The 27,475-nt window shown below is 50.2% G+C and overlaps 1 protein-coding gene across 3 annotated transcripts in view; it reads right to left on the minus strand.

The window, feature by feature from the left end:
- Positions 1–5,014: 5,014 nt before the first annotated feature.
- Positions 5,015–27,475, minus strand: part of SEPTIN4 (septin 4) — a 73,406-nt gene continuing 50,945 nt past the window's right edge. For 2 of the 3 annotated variants that reach the window (XM_050929211.1, XM_050929214.1), the window contains 2 exons: positions 6,265–6,364; positions 5,015–5,455 (listed from right to left, as the gene is read on the minus strand). In XM_050929211.1, the coding sequence (XP_050785168.1) occupies positions 5,396–5,455; positions 6,265–6,364 (160 nt within the window). In that variant the 3' untranslated portion in view covers positions 5,015–5,395. Of the gene's footprint in view, positions 5,456–6,264; positions 6,365–27,475 lie in introns of those variants that run through there. The other variant, XM_050929213.1, reaches the window with a different exon arrangement.

A 27,475-nucleotide genomic window follows, 5' to 3' on the forward strand; every position in this document is an offset into this window, starting at 1 on the left:
GCATCTGGTTGGTGCATCCGCATTTTCTATGTTCCTCACTGGCTCCTCTGCTGAGAGGGAGGAGCTAAGTGAGGTCAGCTGTGCTGGGGCAGATGCAATGACCTCAGTGGGCTCAACCTGTGAGCTACAAAACCAGAAAAGGACTCTTTTGCCACCTGGAGTCTGATTGTTCAAACCCAGGACTGCCTCTAGCTGGGGTTGCTCTGGCAGAACTCTCTCACTGGGGTAATGATACTGTGGGTAGCATGGGAATTGCTATCGTCAGTTGTATAGGACAGCTGCTTAGGACTGATGCTCACGTGGGTGGAACTTTGTTGCTGAAAATGCCGGTCTGAGCCAAGCTGCTCAGAAATCACACAGTGCTTGAGAAGAAGTTCAGGAAAGCCTTCCCCATTGGTCACTGAACGTTTGTTTCAATGGACATTTTTGATGGAGCTTTAAATCTCAGACAGCTAAAGATGTCTCCATGAAGTGAGAGCTAATTAATACACCGGCATTTCAAATGAGCTGATTGCCATAGTACCTGAGCACCAGACATAAGAATCTGAAGAATTCCCCAGGTGAGGCCACATCTGGAGAATTGCATCCAGTTTTGGGCCCCCCACTACAGAAGGGATGTGGCAAATTGGAGAGAGTCCAGCAGAGGGCAACGAAAATGATGAGGGGGCTGGGGCACATGACTTACAAGGAGAGGCTGAAGGAACTAGGCTCATTTAGTCTGCAGAAGAGTGAGGAGGGATTTGATAGCAGCCTTCAGCTACCCGGAGGGGATTTCCAAAGAGGATGGATCTAGACTGTTCTCAGTGGTGGCAGATGACAGAACAAGGAACAATGGTTTCAAGTTGCAGTGGGGGAGCTCTAGGTTGGATATTAGGAAAAATGATTTCACTAGGAAGTTGGCAAAGCACTTGGATGGGTTACCTAGGGAAGTGGTGGAATCTCCATTCTTAGAGGTTTTTAAGGCCTAGCTTGACAAAGCCCTGGCTGGGATGATTTAGAAGGTTTGGTTCTGCTCTGAGCAAGGGATTGGACTAGATGACCTCCTGAGGTCTCTTCCAAGGGAGGACCCTGAACTCTTTGCTAAAGGGATGCTGAACCAGAGACAGCAGCTGGTGCAGGGGCTTCACATGGAGATTGACGTGACACAGGGACACCCACAAGAATCACCCATCTTTCTCCAGATGGCACTGGTCACCATCTGACAGAGGCAGGATGCAGAGAAAGTGATGGGAACACCTCAAGGACCTGGACTGTGCCCTGAAGTGACACACCCCAAAGGGCAGAAGCTTCTCAGAATTTATCCAAACTATCTTGAACCTAATGAGTCTGCAAAGTTGGGCTGGATGACTCACAAGAACCAGCTTCCTCAGGAGATTTCTAGTTTTCTTAGCTTTGCTGGGCTGGAGCTGCTGTCAGGACAACACTCCTCTCCATTGTTCAACACCTGTGTTTCGCGGCAGAATGCAGGCAGACAGGCAAGCATGGAAATCCCTCGAAAGGTTTGGTTCACGTTTTGGGCAAAGGTTCAAGTCAGTCTATTTTATTCAAACTGGTTTCTCCATCCGCGGTGTCCCAGAATGATAGAAATACCAACCGTCTGAATGAGGAATGCTCTCCGGGCACATCCCAAGAAATTAGTTGTATGGGGCAGAAGCTCTATGAGGACCATTGAGGCAGGTCTTTAATCTGGTTTTCCATTGTGTTTGTGAGTGATATTTAGTAGGAGACTTCGTGAGACAATGCAGAAGACACTGAGAGTGGAGGTGTGGGTGCGGATAGATGAAAGCTGCTTCTGTCTTTGAAATGGTTTGGCCAGTCTCCAGGCCCCACCTTGTTGCCAGAGCTGGCTGGGAGGGTGAGCTCATCCAGGTCTTCTTGGTTCCTGTTCTTTGCAGTGATGCTGAGAAATCCACTATGGACATTGTGAGTCTGTGGCCTCACCCACCAGTTTGCTACAGTCACGCTCCTTGCAAGGCGGAGTCTGCGATCAGCAAGGGAGGGTTACAGGGAGCTGTCAGCTGCTGTGTCCCTGGACTGGTGTGCAGCACCCTGAGGGATGGGAGACTGGAAATGGGGCCTTAGCCTCCAGTGTGGCCAATCGAGGCTCTTCGAACCTCTCCCAACAAGGCAAGCACATTGGCTGAAACAGGGCACAGAACGGCAAATTGCGTGGCCAGGGGATTTCTGGGAGGGCCTAGCGTCAGGGATCTCCTTGTGCACTGCCATGTACAACTCACAATGAAATGCTGTCTTCCTACCCCCATCACCCAGCTCACAGGAGAGAGATGGGGCCCTGCAGTGTCTGTGTGCACGTCAGGAGGGGGGACCTCGTGCCTGCTGTATGTGTGCATAGGCACCTGTGCCAGGCCAGGGCCCTGCAGCGTATGTGTGAGCAGTGCAGCACACACAGTGCTGCTCCCATTGCTAGGCCAAGTGTGTCTCTCACTGCCCTGCTGGGGGAGTGGCTCGTGTGGGAGATGCTGCCTGGCCACACCCGGATTAGTAGAGCAGATGGGGGGCACTGGAGGATCCTGACATCCAGTCCCTTGAGGAAGGTGAGTTCCTGAGCATATTTACCACTGGGACTGTTTCTATCATCTCTGCTCCTCTCCCACAGGTGCCACTGGGCCACACTCTTCTCTGAGTGCCACGCGTGGAGCCCACTGGCCTCACTAGCATAGCACATGTAGGAGAGAACAGAACGTGGCCCACCCGCCCTGAGTGGGTCCCTGAGAGTGGCTCTCAGCTGGTGGCTGGGGGAGGGGGCTCACAGAGGGTACAGGCACCCAGCAAGCTGTGACTGTGGTTTGGGGACCCAGACCCACACTAGTTTTACTCTCGCGAGGGTGGGTAATGAGAAGTGAAGCTAACTGGAGTATGGACCCAGCGTCCCGGGAGGGCTTTACTTGGGTGGCAAGCCCATGTCAAAGCCTGTGCTGCCATCATTACTCATGCTAGTTAGACTGATGCTAACAGGGGCATGAAACCTCTGCTACAACCCCCTCTTTGCTTGCTGTATTGACATCCTGTACACCAGGGTCGGCAACCTTTCAGAAGGGGTGTGCCAAGTCTTCATTTATTCACTCTAATTTAAGGTTTTTGCGTGCGGGTGATACATGTTAATGTTTTTTAGAAGGTCTCTCTCTATAAGTCTTTATATTATATAACTAAACTAGTGTTGTAATGTAAAATAAACAAGGTTTTCAAAATGTTTAAGAAGCTTCATTTAAAATTAAATTAAAATGTTGATCTTACGCCGCCGGCCCGCTCAGCCCGCTGCTGGTCTGGGGTTCTGGTCACCTAGGCCGGCAGTGGGCTGTGCGGGGCCAGCGGCTGGGGACCCCAGAGTGGCAGTGGACTGAGCAGCTCAGCTCCCTGCTGCTCAGGGGTTCCATCCGCCAGCTCCTGCCAGGCGGGACCCCGGCTGCCGGACCCGCTCAGCCCGCTGCCGGTCTGGGGTCCCGGCGCTGCCCACATACAGTGGGTATCTACCTTCTCCCTGGTTCTGGCCCATTCTCTTCCTCTCTGCACTGAGCTGAGGGTGAGAGTGCACTGAGCCAGGGCTGGGGGTGAAGGGTTTGGCCAGGAGCTAGAATGAGGGAGGGGGCTTAGGGTTGGGGAAAGAGGTTTGGGTGTGGGGCACTTACCTGGGTAGCTCCCATTTGGTGCAAGGGGTGCAGGTGGGAATGTGTGTGTTGGGGTGCAGGAGCTCCCATTTGGTGCTCAGGGTGAGGATGGGGATGTGGGGAGTGCAAGAGTCAGGATGTGGGGGGTGCATGGGGTTTGGGGGGCTGGGTATGTGGGGGGGTGCAAGAGTCAGGACAGAGGGCTGGGGGCATGTGAGGGGGGTGCAGGTGTCAGGGCAGGGGCTGGGGGGCTGGGTATATGTGGGGGTGCCAGAGGCAGGGCTGGGGTCATGGGGGGGTGAAGGAGTCAAGCAGATAGCTGGGTGTGTATGAGGGGGGTTCAGGGCTCAGGGCACGGGCCTGGGATGTGTGCAGGGCTGTGGGTCTCAGGGCAGAGGGCTGGGTGTGTGCGGGGGTGGGGTCAGGGCTCAGGGTAGAGCGTGTATGAGGGGAGGTCAGGGCAGGGGGCTGGAGGGGATATGCCCCTATTCCACCCCCCCTTCCCAAGGCCCTCTCCCATTTCTTCTCTGCCTCCGCCGGGAGCAGCAAGCACACTGACTCTGCTCCTTCCCGACCCCCTCCCTCGCAAAGGCCATCGGCTGATCGGCCAGCAGGGAGGGAGGGAGGGACGGAGAGCCGGAGAGGGGCAGGAACCCAGCACACCACTGGAAGAGGCAGGGGAGCTGGCAGGACCAAGCTTCTGCCCCCTGCCCCCACGGGGGAGGGCGGGGGGGGCAGAGGGCAGAGAAGAGCGGGCAGGGCCGGGCTGGGCAGGGCAGGATTTTTAATGGCACGCTGCTGCCTGCCAGGACTCTGGCAGGCAGCAGCGTGCCATTAAAAATTGGCTCACGTGCCATCTTTGGCATGCGTGCCATAGGTTGCCGACCCCTGCTGTACAACTGCTCTGCCTGGGCAGGGCGCTGGGGCAGCAGCTCATGCTTTGTCGGGAGCAGTGTGGAGCACCCTGCAGAGGGATAGCTCAGTGATTTGAGCACTGGCCTGCTAAACCCAGGGTTGGGAGCTCAACCCTTGGGGGGACAGTTAGGGATGTGGGACAAAAATCTGTCCAGGGATTAGTCCCCCTTTGAGCAGGGGGTTGGACTAGATACCTCCCGAGGCCCCTTCCAACCCTGAGATTCTATGAGCTGCCTTGGGGACCGAGAGTTTTGCTCCAGAAACGCTGACTTCACTGGCTCCTGACACAGCTGGCGAACACACTGGGCACACGGCCATGGCCACTGCGCTGCACCAATGAGCCACGTCCCAGGCCTGCGCCTGCAGCACGAGGCCTGCTGTGGGGCCCAGCTGGGCAGAAGCCTTGAGGGGAAAATGCGTGAAACCCGGCTCGGTGCAGAGAGCGGGGGCTCTGCAGACAGACACACGGCTCTGCACACAGACAGGCAGCTCTGGATGAGAGAGGCTGCACACATTCAACGCGAGGGAAGCAGCCCAGTGGCTGGGCCTGACTCAGTCAGACCATGGGGAAGCGCTGCAGGAGAACCAGGCTGGGTTTGCAGGAGCCTTGCCAAGGAAACAGGCTGAGTCTAAGCCAGGGGAGGGTGGCTTCAGAAGCTCCGGTGCAGGTCAGCCTTTATTTCCTGTAGGTCACTGAGGAAAGCTCAGCGAGGGTCCATAATAAGGCGTATCGCATCAGCTTAAGGTGCTAGGTGCATCGTTGGTACCGAGTAGCAGAGCTGGCTTTGATGGCTGGGGTTTGATGTAAACATTTCTGGTCTGAGTGGGGCGGGAGCTGGAGGGGAATGTGGTGGCTAGTGGGAGTCGTTCATCTGTCTCTGGATCTTCTGCAGCATCTCCTGCATCCTCTGCAACTGAAACGTGAGAAACACATGTGAGGGCCAGCTCCCCGCAGCCCTTTGCTGGGCACTCAGCACTCTGCTTCAGAGACTGGGACTGCAGTGCTGTGAGCTTCCCCATGGCAGTGCCAGCTGGGACACACCGCTGAGCTTCCTCGTGCCAGCCAGTGGGAGTTCCAGCACAGAAGACTAGTCCTCCAGGCAAAGCCATGGGAATACAGAGAAAGGGGTTTCTCCTGGGAACTCCAGCGGCAGGAGATAATGAGAGCAATGCAGCGAGGAAGGAGGGGCTAGTGAGGCGGAAGGGGTCCAGGCCAGGTCTGGCTTTAGCTCATATCTTCAGTCCTGAACTGGTCCCGGGAGTGTGGAGACGACATCAGCCTCAGGGTGTGTCAGGGCCAGCAAGGGCAGGGAAATGGGCCAGTTAGCACCATGGACAGAGCAAACTCGACCTTCAAAGGGTGCAGCTAATTCCTGTGGAGGAAAAGAACCCAAAGCCCAGTTCTGCGAGAGGGAGACCCAGGGAGGCGGTAGTGGCTGCAGGGGGACAAAGGGCACTGGACAGCTTTGCACTGTGGATGGAGCTGGACTCTGTTAGCTCTTCCAGTGGGATAGATGTGGAAATACGCAAAGCGGGGAGTGTGTCAGGCCCTGCTGCAGGCTGCCTGTGCTGCCATAGAGAGCGAGGGGACCAGAGCCCAGCACAACTGCATGCAGGGGGTGGGAGAGAGTGCAGCTCTCAGTTCTAGCCAGGCCTCCCACATGCGGGAGTGGCTCTGGTGCAGCCCCTGGCAGGAGACACAGGCCCCAGCCCTGGCACTCACCTCTTTGTCCTTCTCCCGAATGAGTTTCTCCGTCTCAGAATCTGGCACTGCTGGGATAGCTGGGATGGGGAAATCGGTCCCGCTTTCCCGCGTCAGTTTGCTAGGAGGCAAGAGAGGAAGAAACATGAGTAGTTAGTACGGCCCTCAGTGTGCTGGAGAGGCCAGGCCAGCTGGGCAGGAGGCATTCAGAGTGATGGCACAAGGGCGGTGGAACCACCGGAGACTGTGCCCCACGTGCCACACCGTCCAGTCCCTGTGAGACAGTGCACCAGTGGTACCAGCACCAGGGGAACTGGACTGGGCCTGAGGCTCCCGTGCCCTGTGCCTCGTGTCCATGTTTGCACCGGCGGAAGGGGACGCGAAGGCAGAGCAGCACCATGCTGACAGGTCGGTGTGTCACCCCCAACCTGCACTAGGGAACACGACCCCACAGACAGTGGACAAGACAGACTCAGGCTGCGGCTGGGAAGGCTCCTCAGAGTTGCTCTGGTGTCTGTGCTGCCCATGGTCATGCACTGCCGGGCCTGTCTCCTTCTGGGGAGCACCAGGGACAGGGCAGCCCACGTGCTCACTCGCTCTCCAGCCTGAAGGGGAAATGAGCAGGGTCTGCTCCCCTCCGCAGAACCCCTGCCCCCCGCAATGGTCATGGTGCACAGGTGACTTCCCATCACAAGGGGCAGGCCCACAGCAGGATCTTGCTGGAGAAATGGCAGATCAGAGAAAATCAAAATGCACAGAGGGATGGATTTACCACAGAGCCCAGAGCCAGGGGAGGGGAGTGACAGAACAGGCCAAAGTTCCTAATTCCCCCCGGGTGGGGCCCACACTCAACATCTCTTTGCCACTCAAAGCGTCAGGTCTTGGAGATGGGGGAGCCCACTGGTAGGGCCCCAGCGCCTCCTCCCTCTCCTGTCACCTGTGGTGACCTGCAAATATGCACACTGGGTCTGTGCGTGCTGGGGCTTCTTCCCGAGAAGTCAAGCCCCAGCAAACGGCACACACAAGAGGGCCTGCCACTGGGCCTATCACCTTGGTATCTGAGTGTCTTCCAGAGAGGCATTCATGACCTGACTGGCCCCGGGCCCGCTCCTGCTGCTGTGCAGTGCTGGATTTCAATTGGGGATGGCAGGCTGAAGCAGTGAACCTCAACTTGGAGCAGGACGGGGAGAGATTTCTGGAGGTTCTCGGTCCCAGTGGAAGTGAGTTCCACAGTCCCAGCCTGGTCCCGGAGAAAGCTCTGTCCCCAGCGCAAGTGAGCTACATCCGTGCCACCGGCTGCCAGTGCTGCAGGTGACAGAGTCCTGCTTCACTCTTGCTGCTGAGGGGCCTGCCAGACAGGCTCTGGGGCCACTGCTTGACCCCATTTGGCTGTATGGGGACGTTACATTCCCCACCCTAGAAGGCCCAGGCACACAGGCTCTGTGGTCACATCCATCTACCCAGAGAGGATGCTAACGCGTCCTCAGACCACGGTGCTCAGGAACAGTCCAGCTGGCAAGTGCAGCCTGGCCGCTTCATGGCAGACACTCTTAGTCACTAGCTTTGCATCCATTTATCTCAGGGTCAGTCAGCAGCTAGCCATAGACCCTGCGCTCTGGCCTTTACAAAGGACACACCCAGGCCCTGCTCAGTGAGACAGCTCTTCCTAATGCACATGCTGTGTCTAATGTAGGGATCAGCCTTTTAATCCCCACAATAAGACTCATCATGAAATGTGCTGGCCCAGTACAACTTAATCCACCCAAGGCTTTGCCATGTGGCTGGACCACAGAGCATCACCCTGGGACCCAGGGACCTGTTCCTCCAGCATTCAGGAAAATTCAACAAGAGCATGAGTGCCACCTTGTGGGGCATCCAGGATTGTTAGGATGCCCCACAAGGTGTCCCTACAACCCACCGGCCCTTGCATGTCTCTGGGCACTAGGAATAGCTGACAGTCCCTGAGCATACTCCCATGGGGAAGACAGGCTGGCCTCCCCTTGCCACTCTGCAGACAGAATGGGCCCATCAGCAGCCTCTCTCCTGTACATGCATCTGCGGTGCTTCTGGTGTGTCAGGCACCCTAGCAAGGCCCTTCCCCTCCGTCAGTGGTCAGTGTCCTCTCTCAGCCACTGGCCGATGTTAGGATATAGATATTCAGGCCTGTCTGCAAAGGCCTATACTTTAAGAATGTAGGTGTATTCTTATCACTTAGCTAGTTATAGAGGTAGAAAAGAAAGAATCAAAATCACTGTCTGTGTAATGGCCTTCTCTTACTGTGACAGGCTAAGGCCTTCAGCTAAGATGTAGTTAGGCAGCCATAAGCTGGGAAGTGTGTGGTCATATCCTCACATTCCAAACTAGTCACATTGAAATATGGTGCTATTGGGCTATTAGGAATACAATCCTGTCCTGATACTCCTATCACCTCCAGAGAAAGGGAAGAGCCTAGAAGATGTAAAAGGAAACTTAGTTTGATCGCATCCTGTCTGGCAAGAACTCACTTATCAATAGACACAGCTGGAGAACCCTTATGTCTGTATAGATGTAGTTGTGAAATCCTCACTTCTGTATTGTTTTGTATGATTATTTGCATGGTCTCTGTCTGGTTCTGTGATTGTTTCTGTCTGCTGTATCATTCATTTTGTTGAGTGTAAACCAATGAAGGTGGTGGGGTATAATTGGTTAAATAACCATGTTACAATATGCTAGGATTGGTTAGTTAAATTTCAGTAAAATGATTGGTTAAGGAATAGCTAAGCAAAACTCAGGTTTTACTATATAGTCTGAAGTCAATCAGGAGGTTGCGGGGGGGAATGGGAACAGTGACTGCGGATGGGGGAATTGGGATCATGTTCTGCTAAAGGGGGAAATGGGAACAGGGGATAGGAACAGGGACACAGGCAAGGCTCTGTGATGTCAGAGCTGGGAAGGGGGACACTAAGGAAGGAAACTGGAATTGTGCTTGCTGGAAGTTCACCCCAATAAACATCGAATTGTTTGCGCCTTTGGACTTCGGGTATTGTTGCTCTGTTCATGTGAGAAGGACCTTGGAAGTAAGAGGGTGAAGGAATGAGCCCCTAACAGCCGACATCCGGACCCATCAGCCAGACACTGTCACACAGCTTGGGGACCTTGACACTTGCCATCAGACGATCAGTTTGTAAACAGACAAGAACAGCTGTTGAGAGAAGTCCAGGTGAATGGGGATGGTCCAGGACAAGTAGAATCCAAGACCAATGCAAGGGCAAGCGCTAGGACTAGAGCCCACCCTGCCATTTGTGCAGCAACTCACTGTTCGACAGGCAGCGCTCACCACGCAAGCGCTTGCTCCAGGAACTGCTGGATTCCAAACTCGGGTGCAAAACTTCACAATACATTTCTCTGGGAGGAAACTCAATTTGTATAAACCTGGCCAGATTGGGACGGTCCCACACTTCCCATGGGCAAGGGGCCATTTCACAGAAAGTGAGATTCCTGGGTCTAGAACAAAACAATGGTGACTCTTGTTACATGAGGCACAGCTCCTGGGGACAACTGCTCTGGCTGAGCTCAGTGACAAGTGATAACCCCGGTGCAGAGGGTTACCGCATGGCCTGTGCCCTGCTTCCCTCCCACCTAAACTCATGCCATTTCAGTGCTGCCCATTCCCTGGGCTTGCCCTCTGCCCAGCAGCAAACACCACCCAACAGCAGACTGCAGACAAAAAGGCAGCATGTGTAGAGGAGCGGGAGAGCGCTGGGAGGGTGGGGTGTCGCCCCAGGTAAGAGACTAAACTGGCAGCTGGAACGGCTCATTCTGGGTGATAAATGTCTCCCATGTCTCTTCACATGCGGTGTTTTGCCACTTGCTCCTCGAGAACGAGTAGAGACACTGTGCTGCAGCGACAGCTCTCTGGAGTGAGCCTGTGGAGCGCTCGGCATCGGCTGACACCAAGCAGGCCTGTCTCCCAGGGACGCCAGCAGAAGTGGAGAGGCTGTGGCTCTATGGAGCACTGGACCCTCCCCATTGGGAGAACCTTGGTGCTGGTTCACATCCATCCTTTGGTGGAGCGTTGCTCTGACTTGTCACAGATCGTGACCCCCTTGGGGTGGATCTTCAGACGTGCTCAGCCCTGGCCTGGTTCTGCTCTCACTCACGTCAGGAGGAGTTTTCCCACTGACTTCACGGGCACAGAGAAAGGCCAGCACCGAACACTAACCAAACTCCCACCCCAGGGACTTTGTTATTTATGATCTCACGTGTGGTCGTGCCCAACGTCCCAGCTCTGTCCAGACCCCATTGTGCTAGGCGCCATACAAACCCAGAAGATGGAGACTGCCCCTGCCCCAGTGAGCTACAATCATATCACAGCGCCTGGAGGGGCCTGCTGCTTGTCACTAGCAAAGCACTGCGGGAGACAGCCCAGGCTGGGGAGAGTTCAGGAGGCATAGTGCTCCCCCGGTCCCAGCCTGCACCCCGGGGAGCAGGATGAAATACACAGCCTGTTGTACTGAGCAAGATTTGCACTTCATACACTGGTGTAAAGATTTTAAGTGTGGTGGCTAAGCAGAGTCAGGAGGAGGCTACTGGCTTATTTTCTCTTTGTTTATTTTGGGAAAGGGAAGTACGGACAGAAAAGCAGGGAAATGACTGAACGCAGTGAAGTCTTTGCAAAGTTGGAGCTTTTTAGCCTGCAGGCTGCAGAAAAAGAGAGAGAACACCAGAGACTCTTAGCACTAAAGAAACTGGTCATGGAGGAGAAGGAATGAGAGTGGGAGGAAAGAGAGAGAGAGAGAAAACGTCAACTGGACCTGCTAGAAAAGCAGAACCAGAAACCACCAACCCCAACCATTCCCGACACTCCAAAAATTCACAATTGGGACCACCTATGGGCTACATAAAACAAGACCAGCTGCTGCACTGCAGTTGGAGGCAACACCCATCAGGAAGGGATGGGGGTGTGATGCCTGCCAGGGAGAGAATAGCTGCCAGCAAGTTGCAGCTGAACCAGACGGGAGCATAGAGAAATCTGTCTCAGAGGAAAGCCCAGAGAAGGGGGAGGGGATCTCAAAAACCACTGAGGTGATTGAGGATTCCTGTGACTCTGTAACACAGGGAAGCAGGGTGCTGCCAAGTATGGGAGGGGCTGAGCCTAGCTCCTTTCCAGCAGAAGGCAACATGCCCTCAGGCGCAGGGGCAGGAGAGGTGTTGTCAGGGATTAAGGAAATTGCCCCAGTTGGTAGCTGGCAGGGCTTTGCGGCTGAACAAGGGATGGATCCCTTCTCAGGGAGCACAGAGAAATGTGTCTTGGAGGGGAATCCAGAGGAGAAAACTGGGGAAGGAACAGTGGGAGTACAGGAATATCTCCTCATTGGTCACTTGGGAGAGGATGCTCAGGACCGAATGGATGATTCAGCATCTGATCAGCCTGTGACCCAGGCTTTGAGAAGGAACTGTGTACCTGACCTACTGGAGGGGAGCAGTCACACAGCTGACTTCTCAGGTTCAGTGAAAGGGATGATGGACGGTAGCCCAATACAGGTCCCAATTTTTCAGGATGCTATTTCTGATAAGTTTCTTGAAAGTAACTGTGTCTCTTTAAAAGCAGCAAAGAATCCTGTGGCACCTTATAGACTAACAGACGTTTTGGAGCATGAGCTTTCGTGGGTGAATACCCACTTTGTCAGATGCATGTACATGTATTTACCCACGAAAGCTCATGCTCCAAAACGTCTGTTAGTCTATAAGGTGCCACAGGGTTCTTTGCTGCTTTTACAAATCCAGACTAACACGGCTACCCCTCTGATACTTTTGTCTCTTTAAATCAAGATGCAGCTCCAAGGCCTGTGATAACAGAGGAGTTGAGACCAGGAAATTGCTGGAGAATGCAAATGGCCCAACTGACAGAGAAAGAGGTGGGACACAGAAAGCAGCTGTGGAAAAGCTGCTGGGAAAAAGCGCATCTGATCAAAGGGTAAACACACCTAGCTCAGAGAGCACAGATCACAGCCCTCTAGGGGGCAGGGAAGGACTCAGTGCTGGGAGGAGGAAACACAGGGTAACCACAGAAGGGGAGCTGGGTTTCTGCATATATACAGTCCTGGGGTTAGGAGACCCCTCCCCAAAGGGCAGCCAGTATACAGGATTCCCCTAACTACCTATTTTGCCAGACCCTGAGATACCAAAATTCCAGAAACATGATTAAAATAAGAACCCAGGGAGAGGGGAACACTGGAGGGAAAGAAAAGCCAGTGACTGATTACATTGGAGAGAGTCAAAGGACACCGTGGGTGATGAACAAACCAACCTCAAACCAGACTGTCTGAACAGAGGGCGTGGTATCATAACGATGCTTGTAAACACCCATCGTGATAAAAATGCTGATATTAATGTTAAATCTTGGGGTAAGAATTTTGATACTGATGTTAAAACTTGTGGTAATGCTAGTTCTCAGTTAATACAGGTAAACAGATTTAAAGCTTATCACAATACAGAAACCATAACAAACCTGGTTTGCTGTGTATGGGGGGAAACTGAGGCACGCCGCCTCATGGTCTTGATGGCTGGATGCCAAGAGAACTATAACACAAACTGCCTTCAAGTTAGTCAGGGACTAACCTTCTTGTAGTAAACTAAGGGGGGGAGGGAGGTGTGACATTCTGTACCCTGTATGCCTCATTTTTATATAATTGTAATATTACATAGAAAACACGCCTTGTAAGGTATCGGGAAAGGTTACGATCTGCTGAAAGTCATTTCTCTATCCATAGATGTGTATCATTAATGCATATAAAGTTATGGGAATTGTGTTGTCTGGTTGTCACTGAAACATGCTGTAAGTTGGGGAATCAGCCAGATATCAGCTCCCCAGAGGCAACAGCAAGGAAAGTAACCAACGCCCGGGCGGGTGTCAAACAGCCATCAACAGCCACTGTCCAGCAAGGGAGCTACAATGCAATGACTCACCTGCATGAGGACACCCCAGGGGAATTGCTTAACCTTGCCTGGGGACTCAGCAATGCCCCCAGACATGCCTGGACATGTGCTCCCCAAGCACATGGACTGAGAGTATAAAACAGAACACCGGGGGGCCCATGCTTGGACTTTCTCCTTCACCCACATGCACTGCAAGCAACAAGGACACTCAGAAGCCTCCAACTGAGGGAACTGGCCCAGATTTCACCGGTGAAATCTGTGTACTATGAACTGCAATATCCAGTGGGGTGAGAAAAACTGCTTAGTCTAGTTGTTTCCCAGTCTAATAGCGTTGAGAGTTTAGACTGAGCGCTTAGAATTTTTTTTCTTTTGGTAACTAACTCTGACTTTTGCCTATCACTTAAAATCTATCTTTTGTAGTCAGTACATTTGATTTACTGTTTATCTTTACCAGTGAGTCTGTATGAAGTGTGTGGCAAATCTGCTCAGATTTTGCAAAGGCCGGTGTCCACTTTCCATTGATGAAGTGGTGAACCAATTAATAAATTTGCATTACTCAAGACGGCATATTCCTGACGTACAGTCCTGGGAGCTCTGGTGCCTTTCTCTGTGTGATTGATGAGTGGCTCTGGGAGCGTTCATGCAATCTAGCTGGATGTGGGGCTCCACATGCTATTGTGCTGAGTGATCACAGCACCTGGAGGGGTTTGCTGCTTGTCACTAGCAAAGCATTGTGAGAGACAACCCAGCCTGGGGAGAGTTAAGGGAGCACAGTGGTCCCATAGCCCAAAGCTGCACCCCAGGGAAACCGTCACAGTTCACACTCTGTACTGTGGCCAAATAAAGCCTCCTCTTGCTACCCCAGAGCCTACAATTGGGTAGCACAGGGCATGAAGGAAAGCTCTGGTTAGCTATGTAGACCATGTGATATTTTTTGTGTTACCAGATAGGATGACTTTTGTAACTAGTCATAACCTCAGCACGACCCCGATACCTGGTATTGACCCTCAGCCCGATTCCTGACTCCGTCCCTGACCCTTGGCTTGACTGCTGACTTCGACCTCAGCTTGTTCTTGACATGGATACGGGCTCTGACACCTTGCTTCAGTTCCTGGCTCCCAAGCTGTTGCCACTAGTTATGCCTATCTCCGCTCTGGATCCTGAGAGTTTGCCTGGACCCCCACATAACCCATGGAGAAGGTCAGGCTGGTGGGGACATGGAGGCAGCGGGACACCCCTTACCCGGTGTGACGTTGTGTGTGATGTTGTATCCCATAAGGCTTCAGGGAAATATGCTTGTGAATGTATATATGATATAACTGGAATATGTTTTACGCTACATATGCCATGTAACATTTCTATGTAAAGGTTGTGATCTACTGAATCTATTCAGCCTATTTGTATGCATGTGTCATCGTTGTATTCGAAGTCATGAATATCGGCTGGGTAACTGCTTGATTTCTAAGTAGCCTTAGTAAAGCATTTGGTCAGCTTCTTGAGAAAGGAATGTGTAAATTAAGTGCCCAATATTGGAAGGCTCCAATCCACATAAGAAGTCTACCTGAGGACGTTCAGGGTAGCATGTAAACAATGGCTGCTGCCTGGAAAGACTGGGTCATGCATGGACAAGTGACTTGCCCACAGGACTCCAAAACTCCATGTTGGAGCTGGACTTTGCATAGGAGAGAGGAGGGGGTCTCCACCCACAAGAGAAAGTCTATTTAAGCCCATGGGAGACCCCTCCATTTTGTCTTCAGCTGGCTCAAGAGATAGCCTCTCCACCCCCAAGGATACCTGAAAGAAACTGGAACAAAGGACAGTAACTACAGGGGGTGTGAGTGATTCCTGGACTCAGATTAGAAGGGGTCTAGTCTGTAAAAGGAAGCTTACTGGAACACCACAGACGGTGAGGTTTTATCTGTATTCAGTTTTATTACTATATTAGGCTTAGATTTGCATGTTTAATTTTATTTTACTTGGTAATTCACTTTGTTCTGTCTGTTATTACTTGGAACCACTTAAATCCTACTTTCTCTATTTAATAAAATCACTTTTACTTATTAATTAACCCAGAGTATGTATTAATACCTGGGGGAGCAAACAGCTGTGCATATCTCTCTATCAGTGTTATAGAGGGTGAACAATTTATGCTTTACCCTGTAAAAACTTTATACAGTGTAAAATGGATTTGGGGTTTGGACGCCACTGGGAGTAGAGCATCTGAGTGTTAAATACAGGAACACTTCTGTAAGTTGCTTTCAGTTAAGTCTGCAGCTCTGGGGCACGTGGTTCAGACTCTGGGTCTGTGTTGTTGAGCCAGACACGTTAGTCTGCTCCAAGATAGGGTGCTGGAGTTCCAAGCTGGCAGTGAAGGCAGGGGCAGAAGTAGTCTTGGCACATCAGTTGGCAGCCCCCATGGGGTTTCTGTGATCCAACCTGTCACACCCGGCATGTCCCAACAGGCACTAGACATTCCTGAATGGGTTGACAACCCCCCAGAGGAACTTCCTCCATTGCGAACACAAATGGTGCAGCTCTCATCTGAGAAGCAGGCTCTGCAAGTGCAGATCATCCAGTTACTGCGAGAGCAGGCTGCCCAGGCTTGGGACGAGAACACTACGCTCCAAGCACGTGGTGCAGTGGTTCACCTGGACCCCAGACTGACACTCCTCTTCCCAGAGCACTTCAACAGAGACTGCCAAAACTTCAGCAGGTTCCTAAACCAATGTTATCTGCTCCACCCCTACTTCTACTCCACTGACCAGGCCACAGTAGGACTCATAACTACTCTCCCATCGAGGGAGGTGCTGGATTGGGCTTTGCCTCTACTAGAACGACAGAGCCTGACACTGTCATACTGGGAGACTTTCCTCCAGGCCTTTCCCTCTATTTTTGATGACCCCATTGTGCTCGGTTGGCTGAGGCAGCTCTGCAAAAACTATAGCAAGGGCAGAGATCACCTGCCTCCTCGTCCACCCACTGTAGGTGGCTCCTCTCCAATACAGAGTGGAACAAAGTGGCCCACCTCTACGAATTCTGGTGAGGGCCATGTGAAAAGACCAAAGATGAGCTAGCTCACGTGGAAATGCCGACCTGTCTGGATGCACCATATGCACTGACAAATTGCATAAGTGAAGTGAAGAAAGGAAGGGGACTGCGTTGCCACCTAGCTGATGGTCCCGAGTACCCATCTCCAAGCTGATCCCAGAAACCAAGCAAATTGGTGCAGCTCATCATCATGTGACCCCAAAGAAGAGGGAACACCACCAAGTATTTCTACTGTGGAGAGTCCAGCCATACTCTTGCCAGCTGTCCCCTGTGGGCTCTCACACAGAAAAAGACAGTAATGACCAAACACAGGCCCGGAGATGTGTGCCTGCATGGGTGGGCCCTGGGGCCCACATCCAAGGCACAGCAAGCCCTCACCATACTTGCAAATCCAGGTTTTCATGCACATCCCAGGGAAGCCCCAAACAAATTCCCCACAGCGGCGCTTGTGGACTCCAAGGCCACAGTCACTTTTATAGATGCCGATATGGCACAAGCCTTGGGCATTCCACTGCAGCAAAAAACAGCCCCCAGCCTCATAGAGACTATAGATGGATCACACCTGTCCTGGCCCAGTAACACTGGAAACTGTGCCCCTGAAAGTTGTTATCCAGAACCACGAAGAAATCCTATGGTTCAGAATGATTTGCTCGCCCCACTTCCCCATAATTCTCAGCATCTTATGGCTGCCCACTCTTGACCTGCATGTCCTTTGGCATGAGCAGAAAATCAGTTTCTGCTCTGAATTCAGTCAGCAAGTTTGCCTGAGTGCACCAACAGACGAGTCCTGGCTTCAAGATACACTCCTCCAGGCCAAATCCAGGTGCCTCCAGAGGTGCCCTCAGGCCCAGGGTGTGGCCCAGCTGTGTTCCATCATCCAGGCTGAATCCTGCTCTTCCTGCTAAGCACCGTGACTATGCAGATGTTTTTGAGAAGAACGCTGATGTCCTACCACCACACTGTGACCGGGATTGTCCAACTGAGCTGTAACCTGGGGCCAAGATACCTTTTGGCCACCTCTATGCCATATCGGAGCTGGAGATGGCCACCCTGTGATCCTATGTCCAGGAGAACCTAGCTCAGGGGATTATCCATCCCTCTACCTCCCCTGCTGGGGCCCCTGTGCTTTTTGAGCACAGATTACTGGGAACCTCAACCAGGTGAACCATCAGAAACCGGTATCCTCTCCCACTCATTCTGGAATTGTAGGACTGTGTATGATCATCCCAGATGTTTACCAAGCTCAGTCTGCGAGGAGCCTACAAACTGGTGTGGATCTGTGCAGGGGATGAGTGGGAAACAGCCTTTTGAACCTGGTCTGGCTGCTACAAATGCCATTTGGTCTTACAAATGCTCCAGCAACATTCCAGCACTTTGTGAACAAGGGATTTTGTGACATCCTAGATCACTGTGTCTTAGTCTACCTTGATGATCTATTTGTTTTGTCGGAGAGCCACGACTAGTATATTCAACATGTCCAGTCAGTCCTGGATTGAATCTGCTGACATGATCTATACGCACAGCATCAAGTGCACCTTCGATCAGCCCTCCATGGAGTTCTTAGATTACATCTTGTCCCCTGAGGGCCTCCGAATGGATCCTGGAAAGGTGAATGTTGTTCAGTCCTGGGCAGTCCCCCAGAACATTAAGGAGCTGCAACGCTTCCTGGGTTTGCTAATTTTTACAGGCACTTTTTCAGTCCTGGATTCTCAGACTGAAATAGCCCCATTGACAGTGCTTCTCTGCAAACACAACTCCTTCACCTGGTCTCCAGAGACTCAACAGATGTTCAGTTAACTGAAGATGGCCTTCACCAGTGCTCCAAACCTGATCCATTCCAACCACATGTGGGCCTTTGTCCTCGAGACTGATATATCTAATGAAGCAATTGGGTCAACATTTTCACAAAGATATGGGCCCCTAGCAGCAATTGCTCCCCTGTGCCTATTACTCCCAGAAACTCACTCTGGCAGAATAAAATCATTAGATTTTAAATAAGGAATTTCCATCAACTAAGGCTGCCTTTGATGAATGGTGCCACTGCCTTGAAGGTGCCTGATACAGGTTTACAGAGAACATAAAAACTAAGAGAATCTGCATAGGGCAAAGGTGCTCAGTCAAAGACAGCTGTGATGGGCCCAACTCTTCAAAGGCTTTCATTTTCCATCACCTATCACCAGGAACCCAGACCAAGGCAGCCGATATCTGGTGTTTCATATGTCTCTTTTAATGCCGTACATCCCAACCCTTTGTGCATCAAACACAACTGCCTCCCCACCAGTGCAGGTCCAGGGTCATAATGAACATGTGATCCACAAAATACTGGATTCTAAAATGAAACATGGCTCTTTCAGGTATCTAATTGACTGGGAACGCTATGGCCCTGAGCACTGATTCTGCTCCTAGGATCCCAGCTCCAAACCTCATGGCAGCCTTCCATGCAGACCACCCAGATAAATCTGGCCCAGCAGGAAGCACCCATAGAGGGTGGGAGGTAATGTAAGGATCAGTGGCACTTGAAGCTGGGCTTGAAGAGCCACCTGGCAACCAACAGCCTCACATGGCCACCTGCTGGCAGCTGTAACCTGGCCACTCCCTGCAAACTGCAGAGATGGCATGCCACAGGAAGTTTTGCCCTAATCAGTGATCTGACTGATACTTGTCTTGGTGATCCTTCATTTGCTCCTTGATCCTATATAAGCCCATGAGGTGTTCCAAGAAGCATCCAGTTAACAATGTGGAAACTGACTCGCTGCCACGACTGCCCTGCTTCTCTGTTCCTGAACTCTTGGTATTGACCTGAGCTCCAACTTGGATTCTGAGTCCTGATCAACCCCTGGAACGCCAACATGGACCCCGATACCTGGTATTGACCTTCAGCCCGATTCCTGACTCCAACCCTGACCCTTGGCTTGACAGGGATACTGGCTCTGACCCCTGGTTTCAGTTCTTGGCTCCCAAGCTCCTGCCACAACTCCTGCCTGTTTCTACCCAGGATCCTGACAGCTCCTTCTAGTAATCCAACTAGTACCATCATATGCTACTGAATCAGTCTGGCTCTGGGCTTTGGGCACATGGAGACCTGAATAGGGGTGCCTCACTGAATCTGGAAATACATTCTGCAGCATGAACAGCTCCAGGTGGACAAGAAGAGGAGGATGCAGCAATCTTTGGTTCTAGACTTGAAAGGAATTTTGGCTTCTTCTGTTCACGCCCACTCCACAGTTATCTTCAGTTATTCAGAGGAGCCAATAAAGCAACAAAGGTCTGTATGTATCTGTGGTATCAACCTTCCGTCTCCAAGCAGCATTAGGTTTCCTTCAGATTTCAGGGAGGGAAGTGAGGTTGGAATGACTGTGTAGTTTTGGTCTTCTCTGGCATCTGCTCCAGACCCATCTGCCCCTGACCCTGCACCCAATTGTAGCTGGACTTCCTTCTGGTAGAAAAGACTGAGATCACCTCAGGTGTTCCAACAGCTGCTATTCTGAGAATCAAGGAAGACTCCGACAGAGATGAAACAATTCCCTCCCTTTGAGATGCTCAGGCCTGGGGTTCATGCACAGGATTGAAGGTCAGGAGACCTGGCTTTTATTGCTGGTTGGGAACAGACTCATGGCGTGACTTGAGACAAGTCACTTTAGCTCCCTTTGTCTCAGCTGCCAGTGGGGGGATGACAATCCCAAGTGCCGTGTTTGTACAGTCTGCCAGACCCAAGCATAGAGGATGCTATATTGAGCAACGGCAACTATTATAGTGTCAGGGCCTCTGCTGGAGTGGATCAGCACAGCTTCACTGCCTACAACAGGGTTACACTAGTTTACACCCCCTGAGACTATGGCCCAAAATACATATAAATCACCACATGCACACACGGTCACTGACACTTTTGGGACCCCAAAGCAAACCCCTGAATCAGTGCAGTCCATGTGGAATGACAGAGGCAGGCTTCTCCCTGATCACAGTATCTTGTGTGCTGGGCATGGACCTGTCACTTACGCCATGGAAGCCGGCCCAAGAACCAGTGATCCTACTTTTTACACACAAGAAACAGGAGCCACCCGCAGTGATGGAAATGGCTCACCAGCATCACCACTGTTTTACTGCTCAACGGCCTTCCCAAGTGACTGCCAAGCCTGTATCTTCCTCACAGGCAGAGCACCTCAATAGTTCGTACAGATGTATCAGTCCAGGCTGAGGGCTGAAAACAGGAGGCCCCTATCTCTTGTGGCCTGGCCATTGAGTGGGATGCTAGGACCAGAAGCTTATCACCACATCTGTGTATCAACGGGGTTGGTAATATGGCCTGTTCCAACTCCCAGGGATATGGGTAGAGGTTGCTAGCCAAAAACACATTAGCAGCATTCACTTGTTTTAGGGGGCTGGACTCCTCTTCCACACCATAACAGAGGCTCAAATTAAACATGTATCCCAAATTAAAAAACATATTAAGAAGACCAAAAAAGTGCCACTGTGGCTAAACATGAAAGTAAAAGAGCTGGTGGATTCTCTGCAGCTTGAGGTCTTCAAACCACAATTTGAAGACTTCAATAACTCAGGCATAGGTTAGGGGTTTGTTATAGAAGTGGATGGGTAGGGTTCTGTGGCCTGCTTTGTGCAGGGGGTCGGACTAGATGATCACATTGGTCCCTTCTGACCCTAGAATCTATGAATCTATGAAAAAGAGGTGGTTAGAGGCAAAAAGGCATCCTTTGCAAATTGGAAGTGAAAATCCTACAGAGCAAAATAGAAAGGAGCATAAACTCTGGCAAGTCAAGTGTAAAAGTATAATTAGGCAGGCCAAAAAAGAATCTGAAGAACAACTAGCAAAAGACACAAAAGCTAACCTCAAATACATTTTTAAGTGCACCAGAAGCAGGAAGCCTGCCAAACAATCAGTGGGGCCACAGGATGATCATGGTGCTAAAGGAGCACTTAAGGAAGATAAGGTTGTTGGGGAAGCTATATGAATTCTTTGCTTCACTGCAGAGGATGTGAAGGACGTTCCCACACCTGAACCATACTTTTTAGGTGACAAATCTGAGCAACTGTCCCAGACTGAGGTGTCAGGAGAGGAGGTTTTGGAACAAATTGATAAATTAAGCAGTAATAAGTTACCAGGACCAGATGTTATCATCCAGGAGTTCTGAAGGAACTCAAATGCAAAATTGTAGAACCACTAACTGGTATGTAACCTATCGCTTAAGTCAGGCTCTTTCTCAGATGACTGGGGGATAGCTAATGTGACATCAATTTTTTAAAAAGGCTCCAGAGGTGATCCTGGCAATCACAGGCTGGTAAGCCTGACTTCAGTATCAGGTAAATTGGTTGAAACTATAGGAAAGAACAGAATTATCAGACCCATAGATGAACACGATTTGTTGGGGAAAGAGTCAACACAGGTTTTATAAAGAGAAATCATGCCTCCCCAATCTGCTAGAATTCTTTGAGGGACTCCACACACATGGAGAAGGGTGATCCAGTGAATATAGTGTACTTGGAGTTTCAGAAAGCCTTTGACAAGTTCCCTCACCAAAGGCTTTTAAGCAAAGTAAGGAGTCATGCGATACAAGAGAAGGTCTCTCATGGATCAGTAACTGGTTAAAAGATAGAAAATAAAGGATAGGAATAAATGGACAGTTTTTAGAACAGAGAGAGGTAAACAGTGGCGTCCCCCAGGGGTCTGACCAATGCTGTTTGACGCATTAGTAAATGATCTGGGAAAAGGGGTAGACAGTGAGGTGGCAAAATTTGCAGATGATACAAAATTACTCAAGATAGTTAAGTCCAAAGCAGACTGAGAAGAGCTACAAAAGGATCTCACAAAACTGGGTAACTGGGTGACAAAATGGCAGCTGAAATTCAGTGTTTACAAATGCAAAGTAATGTACATTGGAAAACATCATCCTCACTATATATCCAAAATGGTGGGATCTAAATTAGCTGTTACCCCTCAAGAAAGAGATCTTGGAGTCATCGTGGTGAGTTCTCTGAAAACATCTGCTGACTGTGCAGAGGCAGTCAAAAAAGCTAGCAGAATGTTAGGAACCATTAAGAAAGGGATAGATAATAGAACAGAAAATATCATAATGCCACTATATAAATACTGCAGCAGTTCTGTTCGCCCCATGTCAAAAAAGTTATATTAAAATTAGAAAAGATACAGAGAAGGGCAACAACATTGATTAAGAGTATGGAACAGCTTCCATATGAGGTGAGATTAAAATGACTGGGACTTTTCAGCTTGGAAAAGAGACGACTAAGGGGGTCTATAAAATCATGACTAATGTGGCAAAAGTGAATAAGGAAGTGTTATTTATGCCTTCACTTAACACAAGAACCAGGGGTCACTCAAGGAAACTAATAGGCAGCAGTTTTAAAACAAACATAAGGAAGCACTTCTTCACGCAACACACAGTCAGCCTATGGAATTCGTTGTTAGGTGATGTTGTGAGGGCCAAAAGTAATATTGTGTTCAAAACAGAACTAGTTAAATTCATGGAGGATAGATCCATCAATGGCTATTAGCCACGATGGTCAGGGATGAAACCCCATGCTCTGGGTGTCCCCAGCCTCTGACTGCCAGAAGCTGGGAATGGGAGACAGGGGATGGATCACTTGATGATTACCTGTTCTGTTCATTCCTTGTGAAGCACCCGACATTGGCCATTGTCAGGATACTGGGCTAGATGGACCTTTGGTCTGACCCAGTGTAGCCATTCTTATGCTCTTACCCATGGGAAGAAACAGTAGCAATAACCATGTCAAGAGGAACCCTGTAGGTTCTAGGATGCTCCTCTGTCTTGGGGCCTTCTACAGCACCTGTCACCACTGCATCTGAGTGCTATATGGAGTCTTTAGCCTCCTCCCTTCTCTGGTTATGGTCTGAAGGCACAGACTATCCAATAAGTTCCTGGACTGCATTGCAGACAACTTTTTAGTTCAGAAAGTTGAAAAAGCTACCAGGGGGGAAGCTGTTCTAGACTTGATTTTAACAAATAGGGAAGAACTCGTTAAGAATTTGAAAGTAGAAGGAAGCTTGGGTGAAAGTGATCATGAAATAATAGAGTTTGCAATTCTAAGGAAGGATAGAAGGGAGTACAGCAAAATAGAGACAATGGATTTCAGGAAGGCGGATTTTGGTAAGCTCAGAGAGCTGATAGGTAAGGTCCCATGGGAATCAAGACTGAGGGGAAAAACAACTGAGGAGAGTTGGCAGTTTTTCAAAGGGACACTATTAAGGGCCCAAAAGCAAGCTATTCCGATGGTTAGGAAGGATAGGAAATGTGGCAAAAGACCACCTTGGCTTAACCACGAGATCTTGTGTGACCTACAAAATAAAAAGGCGTCATATAAAAAATGGAAACTAGGTCAGATTACAAAGGACGAATATAGGCAAATAACACAGGAATGCAGAGGCAAGATTAGAAAGGCAAAGGCACAAAATGAGCTCAAACTAGCTATGGGAATAAAGGGAAACAAGAAGACTTTTTATCAATACATTAGAAGCAAGAGGAAGACCAAGGACAGGGTAGGCCCACTGCTCAGTGAGGAGGGGGAAACAGTAACGGGAGACTTGGAAATGGCAGAGATGCTTAATGACTTCTTTGTTTCGGTCTTCACTGAGAAGTCTGAAGGAATGTCTAATATAGTGAATGCTTACGGGAAGAGGATAGGTGTAGAAGATAAAATAAAAAAAGAGCAAGTAAAAAATCTCTTAGAAAAGTTAGATGCCTGCAAGTCACCAGGGCCTGATGAAATGCATCCTAGAATACTCAAGGAGTTAATAGAGGAGGTATCTGAGCCTCTAGCTATTATCTTTGGGAAATCATGGGAGACGGGGGAGATTCCAGAAGACTGGAAGGGGGCACATATAGTGCCCATCTATAAAAAGGGAAATAAAAACAACCCAGGAAACTACAGACCAATTAGTTTAAACTTCTGTGCCAGGGAAGATAATGGAGCAGATAATTAAAGAAATCATCTGCAAACACTTGGAAGGTGGTAAGGTGATAGGGAATAGCCAGCATGGATTTGTAAAGAACAAATCGTGTCAAACTAATCTGATAGCGTTCTTTGATAGGATAACAAGCCTTGTGGATAAGGGAGAAGCGGTGGATGTGATATACCTAGACTTTAGTAAGGCATTTGATACGGTCTCACATGATATTCTTATAGATAAACTAGGAAAGTACAATTTAGATGGGGCTACTATAAGGTGGGTGCATAACTGGCTGGATAACCGCACTCAGAGAGTAGTTATTAATGGCTCCCAATCCTGCTGGAAAGGTATAACAAGTGGGGTTCTGCAGGGGTCTGTTTTGGGACCGGCTCTGTTCAATATCTTCATCAACGATTTAGATGTTGGCATAGAAAGTATGCTTATTAAGTTTGCAGACGATACCAAACTGGGAGGGATTGCAACTGCTTTGGAGGACAGGGTCAAAATTCAAAACGATCTGGACAAATTGGAGAAATGGTCTGAGGTAAACAGGATGAAGTTCAATAAAGATAAATGCAAAGTGCTCCACTTAGGAAGGAACAATCAGTTTCACACATACAGAATGGGAGGAGACTGTCTAGGAAGGAGTATGGCAGAAAGAGATCTAGGGGTCATAGTGGACCACAAGCTTAATATGAGTCAACAGTGTGATTCTGTTGCAAAAAAAGCAAATGTGATTCTGGGATGCATTAACAGGTGTGTTGTAAACAAGACATGAGAAGTCATTCTTCCGCTTTACTCTGTGCTGGTTAGGCCTCAACTGGAGTTTTGTGTCCAGTTCTGGGCACCGCATTTCAAGAAAGATGTGGAGAAACTGGAGAGGGTCCAGAGAAGAGCAACGAGAATGATTAAAGGTCTTGAGAACATGACCTATGAAGGAAGGCTGAAGGAATTGGGTTTGTTTAGTTTGGAAAAGAGAAGACTGAGAGGGGACATGATAGCCGTTTTCAGGTATCTAAAAGGGTGTCATCAGGAGGAGGGAGAAAACTTGTTCACCTTAGCCTCCAATGATAGAACAAGAAGCAATGGGCTTAAACTGCAGCAAGGGAGATTTAGGTTGGACATTAGGAAAAAGTTTCTGTTAGGGTAGTTAAACACTGGAATAGATTGCCTAGGGAAGTTGTGGAATCTCCATCTCTGGAGATATTTAAGAATAGGTTAGATAAATGTCTATTAGGGATGGTCTAGACAGTATTTGGTCCTGCCATGAAGGCAGGGGACTGGACTCGATGACCTCTCGAGGTCCCTTCCAGTCCTAGAGTCTTTTAGAGAGAGTCTATGGTGATGACGTGTTAGCCAGCTGCTAGTGGAAATGTGGCACAGAGACAGGCACATGTCACGACCCACCATGGAGGCTGGACAAATGCATTGTCCTTGCTGGAGGGTGAGGATTGACTAACAGGTTCCTCGATCGTTCAAGAACGTGTGCGAGAGAGAGAGCACCTCAGATCCATCAGGCTCATCGTGCATGAGCCCTGTCGTACCCCACCAGCTGCTGCAGAGGGAACGTGGCGGCCCAGACTGAATTTGCTACAATTGAGTGGAGAAGGAGCTTGTCCTTTTTCAGTCTGTTAACTGATACTTTCACTGTGGCAGTGTATGGCAGCCACACTCCCCGAACTCTTCTTATCTCTTTCCTCCCTAAGAGCCTGAACAGCTAATCTGTCCAAAAGCTGCAGGCCTTTACTACCCGAGCACCAGGGCCGATGCACTTGAAACAGCCCCTCTTGGCTCACTGCTTGGGTGTGTCCTATGACCATATCACTTCACATTCAGATATGGTAGGGCTCCACCCGTACGTCCAAACTAAACTCCCTGGTCGTATGCTGCTGTTGGATTCTCTCAAGGCAGCAGCTCCCTATTATAATCCTAGAACGAAAGGCCATTGAATGTTGGCTCAGATTCTCAAGTGTAGTTAAGCGCCTAATGCCCATTGATTTCAAGGGGAGTTAGCTGATTAACCCAATGAAATCAGTTAGGCACCTAAATATCACTGAGGATGTGAGCCACTGGGACTGAATTCTAATCCCTACTCTGGCATCTAACCATCAGGCCTTTGCTGTATTCCATCTTTAAGCACAGAACTTGGGTATGGCCTGAATTTCCTGCTCTGTCAGTTGTCTGAAGGCTAGAAATTGTTCCCATGGCTCAGTAATGCAGGAGGCTTAGCTCAGGAGAGCCAGCACCATGCTGGGCTCAGCAGGGTAAGTGCCTGTGTCTGCCTTTGGTGGAATGGTCCATCTCCTGGCCACCGTTTAAGGAAGTGGTTCCCCTAAACGCCTCCTGTGTCCACTTCGCCCAGATCTGGGGCTCTGGCCAAGCTGCCTCCAGAGCCACTACAGGGATGAAGTGGGACTGTTCTTAATGTTTCCTCTGAATAGTGTGTGGGTGCCTCAGTTTCCCCTATGCATTTCTTAAGTCTCCAGTGTGCATAAATGGCTGAAAATCTGTCTCCTAGCAACAAATGGCCAGGGCCCTTCCCCCCTTGCAAGGGGATAGCTAAAGATGAACAAAGGGATCAGGTGACCTCCTGGCCTGGGAAAGAGACAAAGGCTACAAAGGACGGGCTGGAGGGGGTGTCAGTTTGGGGCTGGCTGGGGATGGGAAATGAGGGCAGGCGGGATAGTCTGCCTCGCTGGGCCCCAGAATGGACCCGGCTGAGGGATCCCATTCTCTGTACCTACAAGCTCTGTTTTAGACCGTGTTCCTGTCATCTAATAAACCTCTGTTTTACTGGCTGGCTGAGAGTCATGTCTGACTGAGAAGTGGGGGTGCAGGACCCTCTGGCTTCCCCGGGACCCCGCCTAGGCGGACTCGCTGTGGGAACCACACAGAGGGGCAGAGGATGCTGAATGCTCCAAAGAGAGACCCAGGAGATGAAGCCTTGTGAGCTTCTTGCCCTGAAGACAGCCTGCTCCGAGGGAGAGGAGGCTTCCCAAAGTCCTGACTGGCTTTGTGGGGAGCAGTCCCAGAGCATCGCCCGGGGACTCTGTGACAGGGGTGCTCACAGACTGTGCATGCTTTAGTAATACTAGGGCTGCACAAGAAGGAACGCCTTCCCAACAGCACTGGTTACTGAGTCCCACTCACAATGCCAGCCCGTTAGACTACTGCATGCCCACTGGTGATTCTGGCTGCAGAACCTACATGATTGATGATGATGCATAAGAAAGGAAGAGACCAACTTGATTCTCAGATTCCAAGCAGAGTCTGAAAGAGACAGTCATAGTAACTGAGCCCTGCTGGACTGGAAATGACTGGGGCACA

The sequence above is a fragment of the Gopherus flavomarginatus genome, chromosome 19 (genome assembly GCF_025201925.1).
Source record: "Gopherus flavomarginatus isolate rGopFla2 chromosome 19, rGopFla2.mat.asm, whole genome shotgun sequence".
NCBI classification, from domain to species: Eukaryota; Metazoa; Chordata; order Testudines; family Testudinidae; genus Gopherus; species Gopherus flavomarginatus.